Source organism: Eublepharis macularius, chromosome 8 (assembly GCF_028583425.1).
Source record: "Eublepharis macularius isolate TG4126 chromosome 8, MPM_Emac_v1.0, whole genome shotgun sequence".
NCBI lineage: Eukaryota > Metazoa > Chordata > Lepidosauria > Squamata > Eublepharidae > Eublepharis > Eublepharis macularius.
Window position 1 is genome coordinate 37,021,624 of NC_072797.1, and position 19,670 is coordinate 37,041,293.

At 40.5% G+C, this 19,670-nt stretch overlaps 1 protein-coding gene across 1 annotated transcript in view; it reads left to right on the forward strand.

The window, feature by feature from the left end:
• Positions 1–19,670, forward strand: part of LOC129334539 (microtubule-associated serine/threonine-protein kinase 4-like) — a 123,144-nt gene that overhangs the window by 99,732 nt on the left and 3,742 nt on the right. The window contains exon 3 of the mRNA XM_054986699.1: positions 4,366–4,487. Coding sequence (XP_054842674.1) covers positions 4,366–4,487 — 122 coding nt within the window. The remainder of the gene's footprint in view (positions 1–4,365; positions 4,488–19,670) is intronic.

A 19,670-nucleotide genomic window follows, 5' to 3' on the forward strand; every position in this document is an offset into this window, starting at 1 on the left:
ACAGTTCTCCTGTGATACATCTTTTACCCCTTTTGTACCCCTCCCCCCCACATGGTGGCCATCCTATAACTACAAATTAAATTTTAAGCCATGAGCACATTTTTTCCAATTTTCCAAATATAGTTGTATTGGCTTCTCCATTATATACCCATTGAAAATATGCAGTCCATTTCTCTTTTATCTCCTCCATTTTTCCATCCCATGCCTTATCTTTTTTTAAACATTCCAACATATCTGATTGAATATATTCATACAAGTAATCATTCCATCTTTCTAAGGTCCATTTTAACTTCTCCTTCCAACCGTATGCAATCACTGCATGTGCAGCTAATAACATTGCTTTGAAAATATCCTGGTTTTGTTTCTCAATTCTAATGTTTCCCAATACACCCATGAATAATAGATCTACATCTATATTAAGGTTGACCTTACATACCAATGCTATTTTCCCCCGTACCTTTTCCCAAAAATCTATAACCTTTGGACACTCCCACCATAAGTGGGAGTACCACCCTTCTTTTGCATTGCAATGCCAGCAGTTAGGTTTCATCCCTTTAAACATGTATGCCAATTGGGCAGGAGTTCTATACCACTTCATGATTATCTTTCTTTCAAGTTCTCTATACTTTTCTAGCTTAATTGCCTTCAAATTCACCATTAACTTATTAACCTCCTCAGAAGTTATTTGTTTTTCTTTATTCCATTTATTTTTTAAAGTTCTAAACATAAACTCCTTATCCCTCACCAATTCAAGGTAGATACTTCTTATGTACACAGTAGACCAATTGCAGAATTTTAGGGAAAATGGAAAGGGTTTTAAGAAAAACTTAAAACAAAAATTAGTAAAATAGACCGATTGTTAAATCAGTAATCTAAACTGCAGAATTTAAAATGTTGAATACAAAATATCTAGTGTATTTTACTATAAGTAAGTATGGGGAACGAGAGGAGAAATATTTTGTAGCTTTAATACTCTTGTTACATATTCTATTTCTGATATTTTGTTCACTCTCTAATCCTCTTTTCTGTGTTAAATGAAATTTTTAAAAAGCATTCAGCTGATTAGTCTCTCTAACATTAAGAGAGGGTGTTTGACATCTTGCTCTTGGCACTCATAGTTCATAGGCTTTCTCAGTTGAAGGGTGAGAAAGAATTCAATTCAGAACTGTTCAGCCTTGCTAGAGAATTTTATAATTGTGGTGCATACAGTGTTCACTCTAGAATTTATCCAGTTTTCTTTCTAGCCCCCTTTCCCAGCAATCTGTCCTTATACCCTACTACAAGTAATTCAACATAAACACCCAACAATGCAATCTCTCTCTTTTTTATTTATTTATATTGACTTGAATCCTATGGAGCTGGTCTGTCAGCACAGCAGCAGCTCCTCTGACAGAATGACTGTTCTGCTTGTGTGAGAGGGGAGGTGATTTTTTCGAATTGCTCCCTACTGGTGCAGATTTCTGATTTGCTTCCTTCTACTGTTCCTTTGGGTCCATCAAATTAAAGGAACATGATTTTGGGGAGCAAAGAAGGCAGTCGTAAGAGGGGAGGCAAGGAAGTTTCTCTTCTCTAGTGCAACTTCACTTGTGTTGCTTAGAAGCCAAGCCACAATGCCTAAAGAGTAAAGTGAGTGTTCCAGTTTTAAAAAGCAAGTAACAAGAGCTAAGAGAAGAAATGGGGAGCAAGAATATGCTAATAATCAAAGTATCAGTGCTATGAACCCCTCTCAGAGCTACAAATCCAATATTCTCTCTTTATGAAGGCATTATGAAAATAACTGGAATGAAATGATAAAAATGGAATCAATCCCTAAATAAAAGAAAGCTACCTGTCCAGCAGTATTCAATTTCAGATTGTTTGGATGGGGCAAGTCAGTCCTTTATATAAATACACAAACGTGGCCAGCTTACTTTTCTATTGGTACTTTACTTTGTCAGCAAAAGAGCAAGATTCAGGTCCAGTAGAACCTTAAATTAACGTCCTTGGCCAAATCTGCATGGCTCAAGTTTGCCACTATTTTCCCTCCATTTATGCGCTTCTCAGAGGGCTGTTAACATATTCTCACCTCAATCCCACCATTCTTTCGCCTGTTGCGCTGCGCCTCAGACGAGTTTGTCATGCTTTCCAACGCTTCTCTTGCGCAGTTCTCACCATGGATGTGAACAAATAGAAGTGGTTCACAAAGAAAACCGCCCCCTCTTAACCACCCCCACTTCCTTGTTTCTTGCCTTTCTGGAATACCGTCCCTCTTTGCCAAGCAATTCTTATGGTCCCAACTCTGTCTGAGGCATGCCCACACCCCTGTCCAGTTTATTTATTTTTTTTAAAGGGTGCTTTCCTAGTGCTATTGCACAATCTCGTTTCAATTCCCAAGCAGTTTGGGAAGTGGCGTTGTAAAAAGCCCGTGGAGGCATCGGGGGGGGGGGGATTTTTATTACAGTGAATAATGTTTTACTGCCGAAGGACAGCCTAGGTAATTTCCGATAAGCGGAGTGTGGCTGCAAAGGTTGACTCTTTCCAGGTTTTTAAATTATTATTTTTTAAATTATTGGTATAGCAAAAAATTGCTATCCTATATAGTTGAGCAGTAACACAGTAGTCTGTGGTAATTGGCCTTGTGAACACCTGTGTCCCACCAATGTCTGCAGTCTTTTTCAGTGACCCATTGTGCTCTCCTGGGGCTCTCTGACCAACAAAAAATGCTACTTGGTCTCGCATGGCTTGAGCGTGCAATGCAGTGTGGTGTTTTCTATGAATCAAATGTATTTGCAATACAGTGGAAAATCGATATAGCGGAAATCTCTCATTAATTTTTTTTAAAAACCGTCATGTCATCGGCGACGGTGGATCTAGACCCGCCCCTTATCCCACTTTTCTCCCAGGGATGTGAACGAAGCATAGCACGACGCTGACTCAGTAAGAAAGGGAATGTGAACACAGCCTGGGACATTGCGGGATAGAATCCAGTGCAATAAATGCACAGGAAAACCGGAAGGTAGGGAAGTGTGGATTCGGCCCAGCAGTAGTTTAAGTTGTCAGTAGTTTTAGTGGTGGGTTTAATAAGCTGCTTGCCCACTCAAAATCATTACTTTGAGTATGTGAATAGCTAACTGTAAGGTTACCTGAATTATCTTGGATTCAAAAGCATAGAATGTATTAAAAGTGTGAGTGTTAAAGTGGCCTACATACTGCTGCCAGTCCAAATTATGCATTTATTTTACAAAATTTATATTCCACCTTTCTCCTCATAAGGGCCAACAAGACAGCTAACAAATTGAAAAATACATAATAAAATCACATCTTAAAAGCTATTAAAACCAACAGCCCCCCACATAATTAAAACCAGAACAAAAATGCATACAGAAACATAAAACCACAATTAAAACATTGGGCAAGAAGGAAAGGATCACTGAGGGAACACCTAATGAAACAAAAAAGTCTCCAACCATTAGTGTTTGGCAACAGAAAAGATTAATCTTCCTGGGGTGAGAGTTTCAGAGTTTTGGTGCCACTACTGAGAAAGCTCCCTCCTGTGTTGGCACCCACCTAATCTCAGAAGTCGAGGGTTCCTGAAGCAGGGCCTCTGAAGAGTGGATGGGTTGGTTCTTAAGGGAGTAGGTTGGTCCAATTTCTAATTAACAGTTCAAATATTATACCTAGCAATATTATACCTAATCAAGTATTTATACCAGGTAATATTACAAAAATGCATAGTGAATTATTTAAGTATATGGTGACGGCGGCAAGAGTAATATTTGCAGCAAAATGGAAGGCAGTGAAATGCCCAGATTTGAAGGAATGGAAGAACAAATTACATGAATATGCAACAATGGCAAAATTAACATCTTATATACATAACAGACCGATCTCAGAATTTCAAGAAAAATTGAAACTTTTTTGATTACTTAGTTAAAAATCAAGAATAAGTAAGGATAAATTTAAGTTCAAATTAGAATAGAAAGTAAAGAGATTGGCAATATATGTTTGTAACAAAATCATTATTGGATATGAAGATAGATGGTAAAGATAGAATAGAGATACTTAAATAGAAGTGAAAAATCAAGAATATATAAGGCAAGTTTTATATAGATATGTGAACTATATGATTTGACGGATTTGAATGACTTTATGTTTATGTTAAAATATGTATGTTTAGTTTATGTTTTATGTAGATTAATACAGTAGTAGATGTATGATTTAGGTGATTGTATGATTATATTTTTGAATGTATCAATTGGAATAAAAATTTATATAAAATGATTTTCTCTAAGTTCAGATTGCAGCATGTTTCATAAACTGATATTGTAGTCACTTTACTTTTACAAAAACCTGTGTCTTATCACTTCTTTAAAAACTTCTTGACAGGTAGGTACTTGCTGCCAAATGCTGTTACACAACCGTCATGGCAGACTGGAGAAACTTCTAATCTTGTCCGAATGCACAGTCAAGCTCTTGGACAGTCTGCTCCTTCTCTAACAGCTAGTTTGGTGAGTTAAATTTTCAACTATTGTTTATTCAAAAAACTAATGTTAATATAACATTATGGCTAAGAGTTTATATGCACAAAAGTCAAATAATCCAAAATGGTTTCCAAAAGCCCCAGTAATTCAGGGGCTTTCACATAACTGTTGTCGGTTACCGTATACAATGGTACTAAACATGTTCAGTGTATCTGAATTATGTTTGCTGGGGGAGCTGTAATTTTGAATTGCCTTGCTTGTTTCCTATAAAATCTCAGCTGGAAGTATACATTTCAGTAAGTTTTTTCCCCATTAAAGTAGTAAGTTTAAGAAAAAGAGGCAGTCATACTTAAAAAAAATACTCTAGTGTCAGCTTATGAGGCTATGTAGGGCATCCTATTATTCTTGTGAGTTGCTTTTTGCATGTAACTGGTTTACTAAAGGGATGTGGTTTTACAGTGCATGGATTTGGAGCTAATTGAGTTAATGGACAAAACATAGCTGTATTGCAATTTTTTTTTTAATTTGGAACATTAATAGTCCAGGGCAGGTTGTGTTATATCTACAAAAGCTTGCAGATCCATCTTGTTCTCTGATCTGAGCTTAAAGTGCACTCTGCTGCTGCTTTTCCAGTCTCTTGTCTCTTCACCTTGGTTGTCTAGTGTACTGTTTTCACCTTGCTACTCTCAGTTCCCCTTCCTTACTACCTAATGCACGTATACCTCACTTTCAGTGCAATTCTAAGCAGAGTTACTCAATGGGCTTAGACTGAAGTTACTCTTCTTAGGATTGCTCTGTTAGTTTTAACTTTGTGATGCTCTGCTTCTTTAATTTCAAAACTTGGCTGTCATATAAAATGATTTTTTTGGTAGTGACTTACTCTCTTACTGTGTTGAACGAGCCTGAAGGTGTAGCCCTGTATATCCTTGTATAGTCCAGGGTTCTTCAGTGTTGTGCCCATAGGCACCATGGCACCTGCCAACACCTTTCCTGGTACCTGCCATTGTTTTAGACAGTGGGTAGGGCCAGATGGGGCTTGGCCACTGAAGATCTAATTGGATGTCCAGATGTTTACAGATACTACTTTGGCAGCGCTGCCACCACAGCACAAGAATCTTCACTGTATGACTGTTAAACTGTCCTTATACAAGAAAGTATTCTAAAACAATGTTCATTTTAAAAGCTATCTTATTAAACAGAGATTTTGCCTGAAATGTTGAAAGATTACTATTAAAGCTATGCATAACTTAAGCAGGGCCGGCGCCACCGTTGAGGTGGTGAGGCGGGGGCCGCGGGCGCTGTGGGGCTGGAGGGGGTGCTGGAGGAGGTGCTGGGGGTGGAGGCGCACGCTGCTGCCGCCACACGCCCCCGGGCGGGTGCAGCAGCTGCGGGCCAGGGACAGTAGGCGGCTGGGGCGGCGTGTGGAGCGTGGAGCGTGGGCGGCCTCCTCGCACCGCCCCAGCTGCCTACCAACCAATGGCCCCTGCGTCACTGCATGATGATGTCATCATGCAGTCCGGGGGCACGCGCACGCTTTGCGCACGCACAAGGATGGCCTCAGGTGCCAGTAACCCTGGCGCCGGAGCTGAACCTAAGACTCTCACATGTTGTGGTTTGCAGTGCCTCCTATGGCTTCCATTTTGTGGCTGTGTTTTGCCCACAGGATGAAAAAGGTTGGGCACCCCTAGCCTAGTTACTAAACTAAATAGCTTGAATTGATTTGACCCAGTTGAGAAGTATTCATATTTACAACAACAGTGTGCCCCCATTTATTAAATTTATTTATTTAAAACATTTTAGTGCCACCTTTCCACCCAATTCAGGGTCCCCAGACAGTAAACATCAAAACATTTAAGACATTAAAAAGCATTTAAAATACATACATATATATATGTATATGTACACACACTCATAGATAAAATACTGGAAACAAACAAAGCACAAACACATAAGAAATATATAAAAACATAAAACATCGTAATGTAGGAGGGATAATAAACAGTGAGGGACTGACAGATTTTTTTAAAAAGCCTTTACCTGCTGATGGAAGACCAGTATAAAAGGAAACAGAGGACTCTCCCTGGAGAGGGAGTTCCAAAGTTTTGGCAAAATGGCCAAGAAGGCCCTTGAGTTGCCACCTCTCTAGCCTCAGATGGTGGGAGCACCTGAAGCAGGCCTCTGAAGACGACTGAAGTGGTTAGATATGGGAATAGGTGGTGCTTCAAGAATTAGAGTAGTGTATCTTTTAAACTTTTAACAACCACCACCACCACAATAATTGTGCTTATATACAGCTCTTCTAGACAGTGGCCTTACTCAGAGCAGTTAGTGTATTATTATCCCCACAATATAGCTGGGGCTGAGGGAAATGACTTATCCAAGGACACATGCTGAGCTCATGGCAGTAGTGGGAGTCGAACCAGCAGAGTGCTGATTTGCATCAGCTGCATGTTTTCAACTTCACTGTTAAAATACTGCAGACAATTACAGATGGGAGCACTGCTTTTTTTTTGAGATATATGTGTTTTTATTAAATTTTTTATTATCAAATACTTTATAATCATGTGTTGTTCAGCTGTGTTTGATGCAGAATGGCAATTGGGAGGCTAATAGGCTTTTCAGGAGTCCTGCAAATTTACTTATGTGTACTAGTTGTTTGCTATAGATTTGTCAGCTTGAGTCAAGTGTAATGTATATCTTTCCTACCTCTCTTTTCTTGGATATAGTCACACCAGACAGGAATCATCTACATTCATAGTATAGAGTACACTAGTTTACCATTTGTAATATTGTACCAATATTACCAAGGCCAAACCTTCCTACTTCAAAAATGTATGGATAGAAATCCTTATTAACTAATTATATGTTTCTGCTGCTGCTTAAAATACATCAGCATTTTACATTTTTTTTTACGCTTGCCTTTTTATGTATTGCCTTTTTGAAGCATTGTGATACTTTGAACTGCTTCCTGTCACTTAATTCACTGTCGCTAGACTTTCTCCCAGATTATTGCTGTTACTGTGATCTTATGTATGTGTCCTTGGTATTGACAGAGAGCTAAAACTATAACTTTTTAAAAAAGTAATACTCTTAGGTGTCAGGCTATGGATGACAGGATACGGCAGACCAATCTTTGGACCATTTGCAGTAAGACACAAGTACTTAGTCAAATGGCTTTTATTCAGAAATAAGATCATGTCCATATACAGGTCTATAGGACTCCTTAGAAGCAAGGCAGACATCTAAGCAGCATGAGTAGAAGTTGACAGGAATGACATCATGTGAGAGAAACTTCTCTTTTAACATTCTAGTTTACTCCTTTCTCCCCCCTCCCAACCGTGAACAATACTTTGGCGCTCTCTTGGTGTGAGAACATTTCACATATTTGTGATATCATGATGAGGTTACTAGGAAGCAAGACACAGCACTGTCTGGGAATGAGCACAAGGTCATAAATAAAGATGGGCACGATCCCCCCCAAAATACCGATTAAGCCGTTCGTGGATCTGGGCCGCTGCCGAACCCAGGCCACCGATTCTAACTGATCAAGTCCCATTTCCGATCCGGAATTGGGAAGGCCAAAGCGGGAGGGTGCCCTGCTGTTTCCATAGGAACAGTGGCTGGTGGCAGCGGCCGCCAGGCCCGGTGGGCAGGGGGAGGCGGTGATGAGCAATATAGGAACAGTGGCTGGTGGCAGCGGCCGCCAGGCCCGGTGGGCAGGGGGAGGCGGTGATGAGCCGCCTCCCTTCAGGGAGGGAGGGGACATTCACACACACACACACACACACACTTAGAGTAGAGGGGGGGAAAGTTTTTAACCTGGCAACAAGCTGCCTCCCCTCAGGGAGGGGACATTCCCAGGGCTGGATCTACAGTTGCTAGCGCCCAGGGCAACCATAGTCAGGCTCTTGCGCGCGTGCGCGCTCCTGGGTCGCCTCCCCCCCACTCAGCAAGCCGGTGGTCCCGGTGTGCTGCAGAGCTGGCGGCAGCGCGAGTGGCTTGGCGGCTGCCCACGCCATTCACCTGCCCCGCAAGATGGGGCTGCCGGCTTGCCCGCCCGCCCCTTGTCCTGGGGAAAGGCGAATGGTGCAGGCGGCCTCCCAGCTTCCCGCGCTGCCTTTTGCCTTTCTCCAGGACAAGGGGCGGCTGGCTTGCCCACGTGCCCCTTGTCCTGGGGAAAGACGAACGGCACGGGCGGCCTCCCAGCCTTCCACGCTGCCTTTTGTCTTTCCCCAGGACGAGGGCCGGCTGGCTTGCCCACACGCCCCTTGTCCTGGGGAAAAACGAATGGCGCGGGTGGCCTCCCAGCCTCCCGCGCTGCCTTTTGCCTTTCCTTTGTGCCCATGGCTTCAGAACACCCCCTTCCTCCTCCCTCCCCTGGGTTGCTGCTCCGTGGTTGGAAGGAAGCCTGCTAATCAAGGAAAGCTGGGCTTCCATTCGTGTTTCGAGGGCGACAGAAGGAGGGCAAACACAACTCATTCCCCTTGCTCCGTTGCCCCGGGAATAAATTACTGGCGCCAGAGTGTCTGCAATTCCGAACAGAAACCGATATATCTGATCAAGTCCCGAACAAGCAAACCCCCGACCGCTGGATCGGTTGCCATGGACGGAACTGATTAGCTGAGTCACGATGATGCAAACGCCAAAATCGGGTTTTTTTTTAAATCATAATTCAGATCTTGCCCATGTCTAGTCATAAACACTGGAAGCTGTTACAGTCCAACAGATAAACACCTGTGAAAGCCTGAGAAAAGAATAGTTATAACACTAGCAAAGTGAAATTGAGCTATAGCAAGATACACTGTGTTCAGTAGAACAGAACCAAAATTGGCATGGATGGGGCTCAGACATGACATTAGGTACTTCAATATATGCAAAGTAATACTGGATGAACTGAATGCTTCTGTTTCTTATGATTTTCACTACTGGTTAGGAGAGATTAAAAATAGCATTGCTGAACATGTTATAAATAACTTCTAAATTGTCATATATCTTGTCTATTATGAAAATGTTTTCAAATGTAATTATGTTAATTAGATGGTGACTGCTAGTAATGGCATACATTCCAGCATTATGACAACGGTGTCTTATTTTGTATTTTCCATATAAAGAATCCATTACCTGTCGAACAAGTCACCAAATACTAGCTTAGATATATTCATGCAATATAAACAAGTATTTTTTCAAAAACGCTAAATGAGGAGATGAGTTAACATTGAACATAACGTTAACATGTAAAACATGCTTTTCAGATACAGTGTTTGTTGAAATCACTAGCACAATGCATTAAAAGTATTGAAATTCTATAGAAAAACACTGTTGACAGTGTCTGTGTCATCAGCTTAGGAACTTTAAAATATTTACTGAAATCTGAGCTCCTGGGCCTTATTTTCAAATTCCATGTATGAACCATGTGGTCCATTAATTCCTGTGGGACTTCCTGATGTTGTCATGATTGCTCAGATTTGCTAAGAGCATCCTCTTGATTATTTAATCTGTCATTGAGAGAGGGAATATAGAAAAGTGAAGTCAGTGGCTTCTAACATGATATGGAATTTCTTTGAGACTGTTCAAAACTTCAGCTTGTTTTAAAAATCAAATCAACAGTCTTTTAGACACCATAAGACTAACATCTGTTGGATAAGCTATTGTGAGCTAGGAGGCACTGCATCAGTTGCAAATGCGTCTTATGGAAGCTTATGCCATAACAAACCCATTAGTCTTTTACAAGTACGACAGAACTTTTTGTTGTTTTAGCTGCAACAGACTAGAATGGTTATTCCAATGGAATTCATATTTATTGGAAGTGCTGTAAAGTTCAGGCACACGTTTGGCTCTCAGGGCTGTCTTGCTTGTTGATTATATTCTGCCTTTCTTTAGTTCATGGTGACATACAAAGAATTAAAATAGCAACAGTTAAACATTAAAAATGATAAAAACCTAATAAAATTGTTAAAAGCTCCAAATCATACAGATAAGAAACTGAAAATGCTCACTTTGAATATATAATATTCTCTAAGGGTCAAGTTATATTAGCAGGTTTTTAAAGTGTTGGTCCAGGGTCCTCAGATCCAATCCAGGTTTCCTGCAACCACTCAGCAGCTGTGGGTAATGGCTGTTAAAAAATAGAGAGTCCAGATAGCCTCAGAACTCCACTATGGGGGGAGGAAGGGGTTCTGCCTCCTCCTGCAAGCCGTTTTCCAAAATAGAGAGTGGGGCGGGGTGGGGTTTTTTGCTGTTCCACATGGAGCATTCTGTGTGTATGGTGCAATAAAAACAGGGGAATAACCCGCCAGTGCTATTTTGACACGGGGAAACAGCTTGGGGGGGGGCGGGGGGGAGGCAGGAGCGCTTCCTTCCCCTATGGTGGTGTTGCAAGGCCATTTGGGCTTATTTTTTTAACAGGCATTTCAAAAAATTGCTGTGTGGCTGTGGGTATCCCAAGTTGGGTTTGGGGAACCCTGATCCAACTCTTTAAAAACTTGCATGTCTAGCTTGACCCTAATAGTATTTTCTCCCAGGAAACAAGGGAAGATGCACATGCAGGCAGTCTACACAGATGTTCCCCCAACCCTAATTATAGTATCTTTAGGTCTGTGTATAAAGAAGTGTGTTTTGAAGCAACATTAGGAAAAACAGGAGGCAATTGGCAACAACGAGGAATAGAGCGAGGGAAGAACAGAGGCAATTTAAATGCAGTGCAGTATAAAATAATTCACTTTGTGTTAAATCCAGTTACAACCAATCCAATAGATAACCCACTCAGAGCCACTTGTGTGTGGTTTTATTATCCTTCCCGAGTGGAGAGAGAGGAAGGCGTAGGAGAGCAGAGGAGTTGGGTACCCTAACTGACAAGTCTGTTGAAACAGCAGTGAAGGAAATAAGAACTGCAGAGAAGGAAGGACTAAGAGCTGGGAACTGGGATATGGACAGCCAGAAGAGGGGAACAGAAGAGGGAGAGAAAAGGAAGAATTTGGTGGGAATGAGGCCAGCTGCTAGGTGGATGGGAAGGGGATGATTTGTGGAGAAGTGTGAGGATTCAGGGTGGGGTGGGGAATGAGAAGGAGAGCAGAAGAGGACGGAGAGGAGCTAGGTTGTACATTGCCTGATCTGAAAAGTGAGTAATGCGAGTGGAGTTCAGGTGACGCAATGAGATGATGAACAAATCTTGGTTTAGAAAGCTGTACTTTTAACTTTTTAAGTTTGTTGGGCTTTGGGTTGTGTGGTGAGAGGGGATTACATCATGGGGATTGATTTGGAGGTTACATCTCCTTGGACACCGGAGACGGTTGTGGTTTTGTTTAATTCAAAAAAAGAGTTTAATTTTCTTGCTACATAGCTCTGGAATGTGGGAATTGTTGCTGATAACCAGTCACGAGCTCTGGTCATCCTATTTTTCTTGATTTGAGGGTGATCTAAAGTCAGTGGGCCAGTCTTTAGTCAGAGAGCATTCACCACTTCTCCGTTAACTTACAGTGAATCAGCATTTATTCTACTATATTTTTGAAAGATCAGTTAAAGTTCCTTGGCATTGTTTAGGATGAAGATCTTATGCCATGCTAGGTCAGTGTCTTCTTTTGGGGCATCTTCCTCCTCCTCCTCCTCCTCCCTTCTGATAGCAAATTAAGGGTGACAAAACAGTAACATCATTACAGAAAAGACCAGGATATCTGGGTATTCAGAAGTCTCCCCAGGTATGCAGAAAAATATCATTTTCTAAATTTTAAAAAAGAGAAACCCGTCTCAGTGGACTAAGTGGAATATGCTCGAGGAATCTCATTGAGTATCACTTACAGAAAAAGGGGGAAACGTGGATGTGTGTGTATATATAGAGGGGGCTTAAAATGCCATCTTCCTTGCACAGTACTGCTTGGGGTTGGGATGGACATCAGTCAGTATACCTGAAGGGTAGAAACTTTAGTTTGTTTCCCAAATATGGTTGTAACTATCAGAATTTATTCCTCAGCCCAGCCGTCACAAATTATGATTGCATTTTTAAAATGAATTGCAAGTTTTCCAAGTGGCACTGGAAGAGACCTCTGAACTTTCTTCTTAAGATTATTGTATGTTTGTAAATGAAATGAAAAAATGATAGGAATGAGAGCTTTAACAACTCAGCTAATATGACGGAACTTTGTAACAGTGCAAAAAGTTTTCCATATTCTTTTGATCCTGACAAGTTTGGCAACTATTTTTGATGGCAAAGGAGTGTGTTGGCAGGTAAAATGAATGTATTTTTAGGGGTGAGGTTGGAGTATTTTCTGTTACTGATGTAGTACTTGTACTAGGATTACAAATATTCTGTGCAAATGATGTCCACTAGGTGGCATGAGAGCCAAGTGTGTCAGTTCCATATATCATATTGATGTAGGTTCTCATTCTTTTGTTATCTTTACTTTTGCTGTTGTCTGATTGCAGTCAGTATATAGTTACTTTAAAATGCACGCAAGAGCTTCCTCATGTTTAGTTCAGTTTTAGCTGAACTGTTTTTTGCATGTCTTTATTTTTGTACAAGTTTCAGGCAGAAACCCCCTCCCCCCCTAATTGCCTCTTCCCTCTGCTCTTCTGTGTTTGACCAGTCTCTGTATCAGGCATCTGACGAAGAGAACTTGATTCTCGAAAGCTTATGCTAAAATAAAATTGGTTAGTCTTAAAGGTGCTACTGGACTCTTTTTGATTTTGCTACCACAGACTAACACGGCTAACTTCTCTGCAGGCAGAATATAGCATCCTCTAATGTCTAGGTTTTGGGGGCCAAACCTGATGTGCTGCTGCCCTCATGTCTGCCCTGGGGGCACTGCTGCCATTTTAAAGTGATTTAAAAATATTGCAAGGCCCCCATTCCCCACCCTGTGGTTGTTTTGGCATTTGAAAAGGTGTGTGTGGGGGGGAGGGGGTGGAAACAAGAGTGTTTCAGCCCATTGTGCTGCTGGCCTGATCAGAATCAGGCGTTCATGGCATTTTTAAATAATTTTTAAATCATTTTAAAATGGAGGATGTGACAAAACCATCGCATTTATTTATGTATTTATACTCTATTTTCTCCTCAGTGGGGATCTAAAGTGGCTCATGTTGTTCTCTTCTTCTCCATTTTATCATCACAACAATCCTGTGATGGTGGGTTAGGCTGAGATGGTGTGACTAGCCCAAGGTCACTCAGCGAGCTCCCATGGATGAGTGGGGTTTGAACCTGGGCCTCCCAGGTCCTAGTCCAGTACTCTAACCACTATGACATGTTGCCCTGAGTAGCTAGCTCCAAAGGATGAGAGTCTATCAAAGATCAAGGGAGAAAATGGGTGGTGTGTCGGTACCTATGTTTGGTTTTTCTGTCACACTACATTTTTTGCTATCAAATAATAATTCTGATCATCATTATTCTCCCTTTTCTTCATTCTACGTCTACCCCCCTCTCAACTTTCAGTTTCTGGTACATGTTGCTAGGGGTCATTTCGTAGAAAAAGAGCTGGAGGAACTCATTAGCATAACTCATTAGCATAACTCATTAGTATATGCCACGCCTCTTGCCATCACTGGAAGTGTGTCATTAGTATAACTGATTTGCATATGCCACATCCCCTGATGTGAAGAGCACTAGCAAGCCCTGCAGCCTCGGGGGCCAGAGCTTGCACACTGTCCTAAGCAAATGGCAAGCCTGTGGACCCTGCATGATTTATGTTTGAGTAAACTTGAACAGGCTATCTTCATGACATCTCACAGGGTCTGGTTGTAGTTACGGTGTCCCAGAATAAATTCATCTACTTACTTACTCCTCCATGGAAATTTGCTGGGTGTCCTTCAGGGTGGATTTGATTTAAATCAAACTGATTTAAATCACGATTTAAATCATGATTTAAATCACTAGTCATTAAGGCTTGATTTAAATCATAGTTTTCTACATAGAGACTAATTCTTTCTGGTATAACTTTAATATGCAAGTAGATGCCTGCCTTACCGATAGGTAAAGGAACTTCATTAAAGTATTCCCAAACTGGGTCTCTTTTACGGCCTGCTGCCATTATAGGTTTTTTCCTCCAAGGAAAGAATGTGATAAACCTCAGGTCATACACACAAAAGAGCCAAAGACTTGTGCAGTATTGTGCTCAAAAAGTTTCACTTTCATTTTGTACTGCTTGCCCCTCCCTCCTCACACTTAAGTTTCTTCTTGTGCAGATCTATTCCACTCCAAACAATCAGAAAAATATTGTTTCTATTCACTGAACTTCTTGAAACTTAGCACTGGAGGGGTTGATTCTGTCTTCATAGGTTTGTAGAACAATAGGATTAAGGTCTTTTCCTCAACTCTGTTCATGTTATAACATTTTTGCTGTGAAGAAGAGGCATGTGATCTCTGCTGAGCTGACACAAATTCAGTTTTGAGAACTGCAAAACCAAGCATCTGTGATAATTTGTAGGCAGAGAAACTGCCCAATAATCTTACAAAAACCTCTGGAAGAGCATGACATTGTGAATGGATTAATGGAATTTATTTACCAAAAAAAATAAACATATACAGCCTTATTCTACATAATTAAAAACTAATCTTTATTTCATGATGGAATAACCTTTGGATGGTAATATATTTTCCTCAAAAAGCATTTTATTTAAAAAAATCCGATTTAAATAAAAAAAATCCGATTTAAATAAAAAAAAAATCCGATTTAAATTAAAAAAATCTGATTTTTAAATTTTTTTTAAAAAAAGCATTGATTTTTATCCACCCTGGTGTCCTTAGACCAGTCACTCAGGCTGTCTAATCTACATCGCAAGATTGTTGTGAGGTTAAAATGGAGGAGAAGAAAATGATGTAAGCTGCTTTGGCTCTCCACTGGGAAGACTGGTGTGGTATAAATGAACTAAACAAACAAAGCTGACAACTGGGAGGGAAGATAAAATAAAGGTTGGTTGGAGAATGAAAAGGAAGCAGGAGAGGATGCAGGTGCTTCCAGAAGGAGAGAAAGAGGATACAAGAGCAAATGAAGTGATCCTTGCAAGTCCTTGGGGTCTCCCAGTTTGTGCCACTTTATAATCTGAAACCTGTGCATAATGAGGCTGCTAGGCTTCTGACAAAGGTTGGTCTCTAGTACCAGGCTAAGCCTATATTCCTCTGTGTGCGCATGTGTGCACAGCCTTCTGTGTGAAATTTCACACCTGGGTGGTTTGGCATGATTCTAATGACTGTGAAAAAAAGTGTCTGACTATTTATCTAAGATCAGGGTGTAAGCCTTTTTTGGATCCTGTGCATGTTTACTCTTACCCTGCTGCTGCAGAATTCTATGTACTATACCTAATGTCATAAGTTGCAAAAGAAAAAATGGTATATATTTTGCATCTCCATGCTTTGACTTTGCTTAAGGTACAGGAACTGATGTGAATCTTAAATATATATTTTTTTGTGTGATATAGGAGTTGTTTGAAAGCTAGGGGTTACTGTGGGAAGTTCATTATTACTGGTGCTTCTAGGTATATTTTAAACAGTGTTCAGTGTTTAAACTGTGTGTATGTGTGCATGTGCTGTAAAACAATATTACTTAGGTCGGATCAAAATTATAATTCTTTGTGGCACTATTCTTCGGGAAACAACAAGGTAACCTCTTAGTGCCAATTAAGGAAACCATTTCAAATGTGGCACTTTAAGTGTTTAACAAATTTATGTGAACATATAAATCCCTGACCTTGTGATCTGTCCCTGGCTTCAAAGGCAGGGCAAATGGGAGGATTGAGCAAATCTTATATGATTCAGGCTAGAAGGAGTGTTATGCTCTTTGACAGACAAGGGAGAGGAAGGTGTGTTGCCACACAAGGCTGAGACTGGATTATATTTTAACAGTGTTGATTTTTTTATATGGAAATGTAATGGCTATAGGGATGCCAGTCCCCCTCTGGGAGCAGGGGAATCCCCTGCTCCCACCCCCACTTACCTGGTTGATGGGGGGAACATGCCTCCCAGGGCATGCCCCCTGGGTAGTATGGTGCGCTCTTGTGCACAGCAGAGACCCAATTTGGGCCCATTTCCACCAGATTTGGGCCCAATTCTGCCTGAATTGGGCTGCTGTGGTGCATGGGAGCGCTCCCACACTCCACAGCAAATGGATTCAGGCTGATTTGGGCCTGAATCGGCCTGGATTCGGGCTGAATTTGGCCCAAATCTGGTCGCTATGTGACGCAGGAGTGCTGCCGTGCTCCTCAGAAGCCTGATTTGGGCCCTAATTGGCTCCCATGGCAGTCCGTGACCCATACGATGACATTACTTCCCAGAAGTGATGTCATTGTGCAAGCTGGGAGCATGAGCATGCTGGCACGCATGAAAATTAAAAGTAAAAAGTAGGAGCTGGGTCCCACATCTCCTACTTGGTGGCTAGGGGGACCTGGCAATCCTAAATGGCTAACCAGGTCCTACGAATGGATTAAATAAAAACATATAAGATTATTGCTGCTAATGACTGTTATAGCCAGAAATTCAAATTGAGAGTTGGCCTGGATGAGAACTTTGTGAGCCATGTGCAACCAAAGTATAGGAGTATCTTTCTGTGTGATTGATGGGATGAAATGTATGGAGTCAGTTTGTTATATATCATATGAATATGGGGGAATGTCATGGTTAAACTGTCACAAATAATGTAACATAAAACTTAAATTTTCCTGTTTTCCTTTTTCAAATGTAAATTTTCAGTACTGGGATTCCTATCGCTCTTACTTTATCAAGTTTTGATGGATAACATTATCAAATGATTAGATCAGGAAGAAATTTAACCACCTGATCAACTGAAAGAGATTAAAGAACACTTTGGCCAATTGAGTTTTAGGTTCACACTGTATATATTATAATGCCCTGTAGATCAAACTATAAACTTGAAATGATAAGTTGCTCACACGTTGATCTGTAATTTATCTTAAATATAATTTGGTAAAAGGCCACTTTAGGAACTGAAATGTAGGATGGATATAGTGGAATGATGGAGAATTGAATGTCTCCTTGTAGGACAAATTACATACTATATTCAAAGGCAATAATCTCTTTAACTCTAAAACATGCCTTGCAGCATTTTTATCTAGTTTTTTTTTAGCTTGGAGGAAACCACTGTGGAAAAACAGAACAAAGGCTTTCCTGTGACATACTGAAGTAAATCAGATTGCGCTTGCGTGTGGCAAACAGAGAGGCCACAAAGAGGCCAGCTAAGCATGTTACCACAGTTCTTGCAGCAGTGGTTCTTACCCATGTTGTGAGGGGTACTGCTGACTTACATTTTGTCCTTGTGTTAGAAGCAGGCCAGGAAATCTTGGGGTAACCTTTATGTAGCTGTTTGCCATGTTGTCAAGGTTACCTTAACAGTATGACATAGGCTTATGTGAGAATTACGCAGTAGTGCATAGGAAACCATGCAAAAGTACTCAAATTGTACAGACTTACTGTAGTTTCTGACAGCGCTAATGACAATTATAAAGAAGAAGTTCAATAATAAATAATTTGTCTGAGGATTTGGGGAATCTGGAAATTGTGTTCAAAATTCAGTAGAATTTTAAGATAATTGTTTATTAACTGTGACTATATGATATGGTGGGAATCTACTATATCTGCAGACAGTTGACAGTAGCACTTTGACATATGTTAACAGTGCAATCCTATGCAAAATTACACTAATCTAAGCTAATTGATTTTAGTAGCCTTAGACTGGAGTAATTCTGCATAGGATGACAATGTAAAGCACTTGATCCTCTCTATTTATGTGGCAAATACTAAGTTTTGTGAATGATTCTTTTAGCCTTGGACTTAGTTTTCAATTTAAATAAGCATGGTTCAGTTGATTTTGTTCATTATTTCAAAAATTGTTTCTCATACTTGGTCAGAATACACAAGTATGTAGCAAAAGACAGTAGGTTAATTTTACTCTTTTCTCAGTAGATATAAGGTTGCCCAGAGGTATTCTTTCAACAGCTTCTTATTTTGTCCCACATGTTTTTGCCTCCAGCAAGTAATTTTTTAAATGTATGTGCACTACTTTTCAAAGTGATGCATTCTGACAGCAAATCAATACTTTTTCATACTAGATTTGATGGTGTGATTGTCATAATCCTCATTGTAGACTTTGTTAATGGCCAAATACTAACCTGTAGCTTTATCTGTCTCTATGGCCTTTGGAAAGAGATGTACCTTTCACCTCTACTGCAGAGCCTGTCCCCCCAGCTCTGTAAATCTTTTCAAAGAGATATATTGAATACCTAGAATTTCAAACATCAATTGGGCTACTTCACTATACTTCAGCAATTACAAGTACGGAGAGATTCAGCGCCTGTCTTTAAGCTGCACATTTTTCTTTTCCACTACTAAGGATTCTTCATGAGAGGCGATTCTTGAGGTGTGCTTGTTCAGGCCATCACCCTGTAATGGTGCCCATGATTTGACCACTGTAGAATGAGAAACCAATATGTGTGCTTTGACAATGATCCTAGAATGTTTGGTAAAACCTTAAATGAGATATGCTCATGCATTTAACTGGGATCTAAGGAGTAGCTTTGTGGGGTAAGTTGAAGATTGTGAAAAGGGCCAGGGAAAGTAGGGAAGAGGAGTGAAGGAACAGGAATAAAAGGTGGAGTAAAAGGTGTAGAATAGGCAGTAGATTGAGAAAAAAGAGCCTGGGGAAGAATCGGTGAAAGAGGAGGTGGCATGACAAAAAACCCCATAAAGTGCTGTGAAGAAATATCAGTGTTTAAAGTTAGGACAGCCTTATTCTGAATTTGTAGGGGGAGTGGAGGGTGATGTGAGAAGACAAGAATGCTAACCAAGAGAGACAATGATTAAAGGGAGAAATTGGATAATAAGCTGAAAAATATAGCCCTGAGGGGACAGTGGGTTGGATCCTACAACTCCTTTTGGCCAAGTGTTTTCACATCGGCAAATGTCTCTGTGTCAAACGAAGACTTAGCAAAAGGGAGTCATAGGATCAACTTAACTGAAAGGTACCATAGGATCCAACCCAATAATGGAGAATTACATAATGGAATGTTATATTTATTTATTTAAACTAATTGTTAGTTTATTTAAACTATATGGCTTCAAAGGTCTATTTAGAGATAAATTAATAATAACAACATTCAATTTTTATACCACCCTTCAGGACAACTTAACGCCCACTCAGAGAGGTTTACAAAGTGTGTTATTATTATCCTCATGACAATCACCTGTGAGGTAGGTGGGGCTGAGAGAGCTCTGAA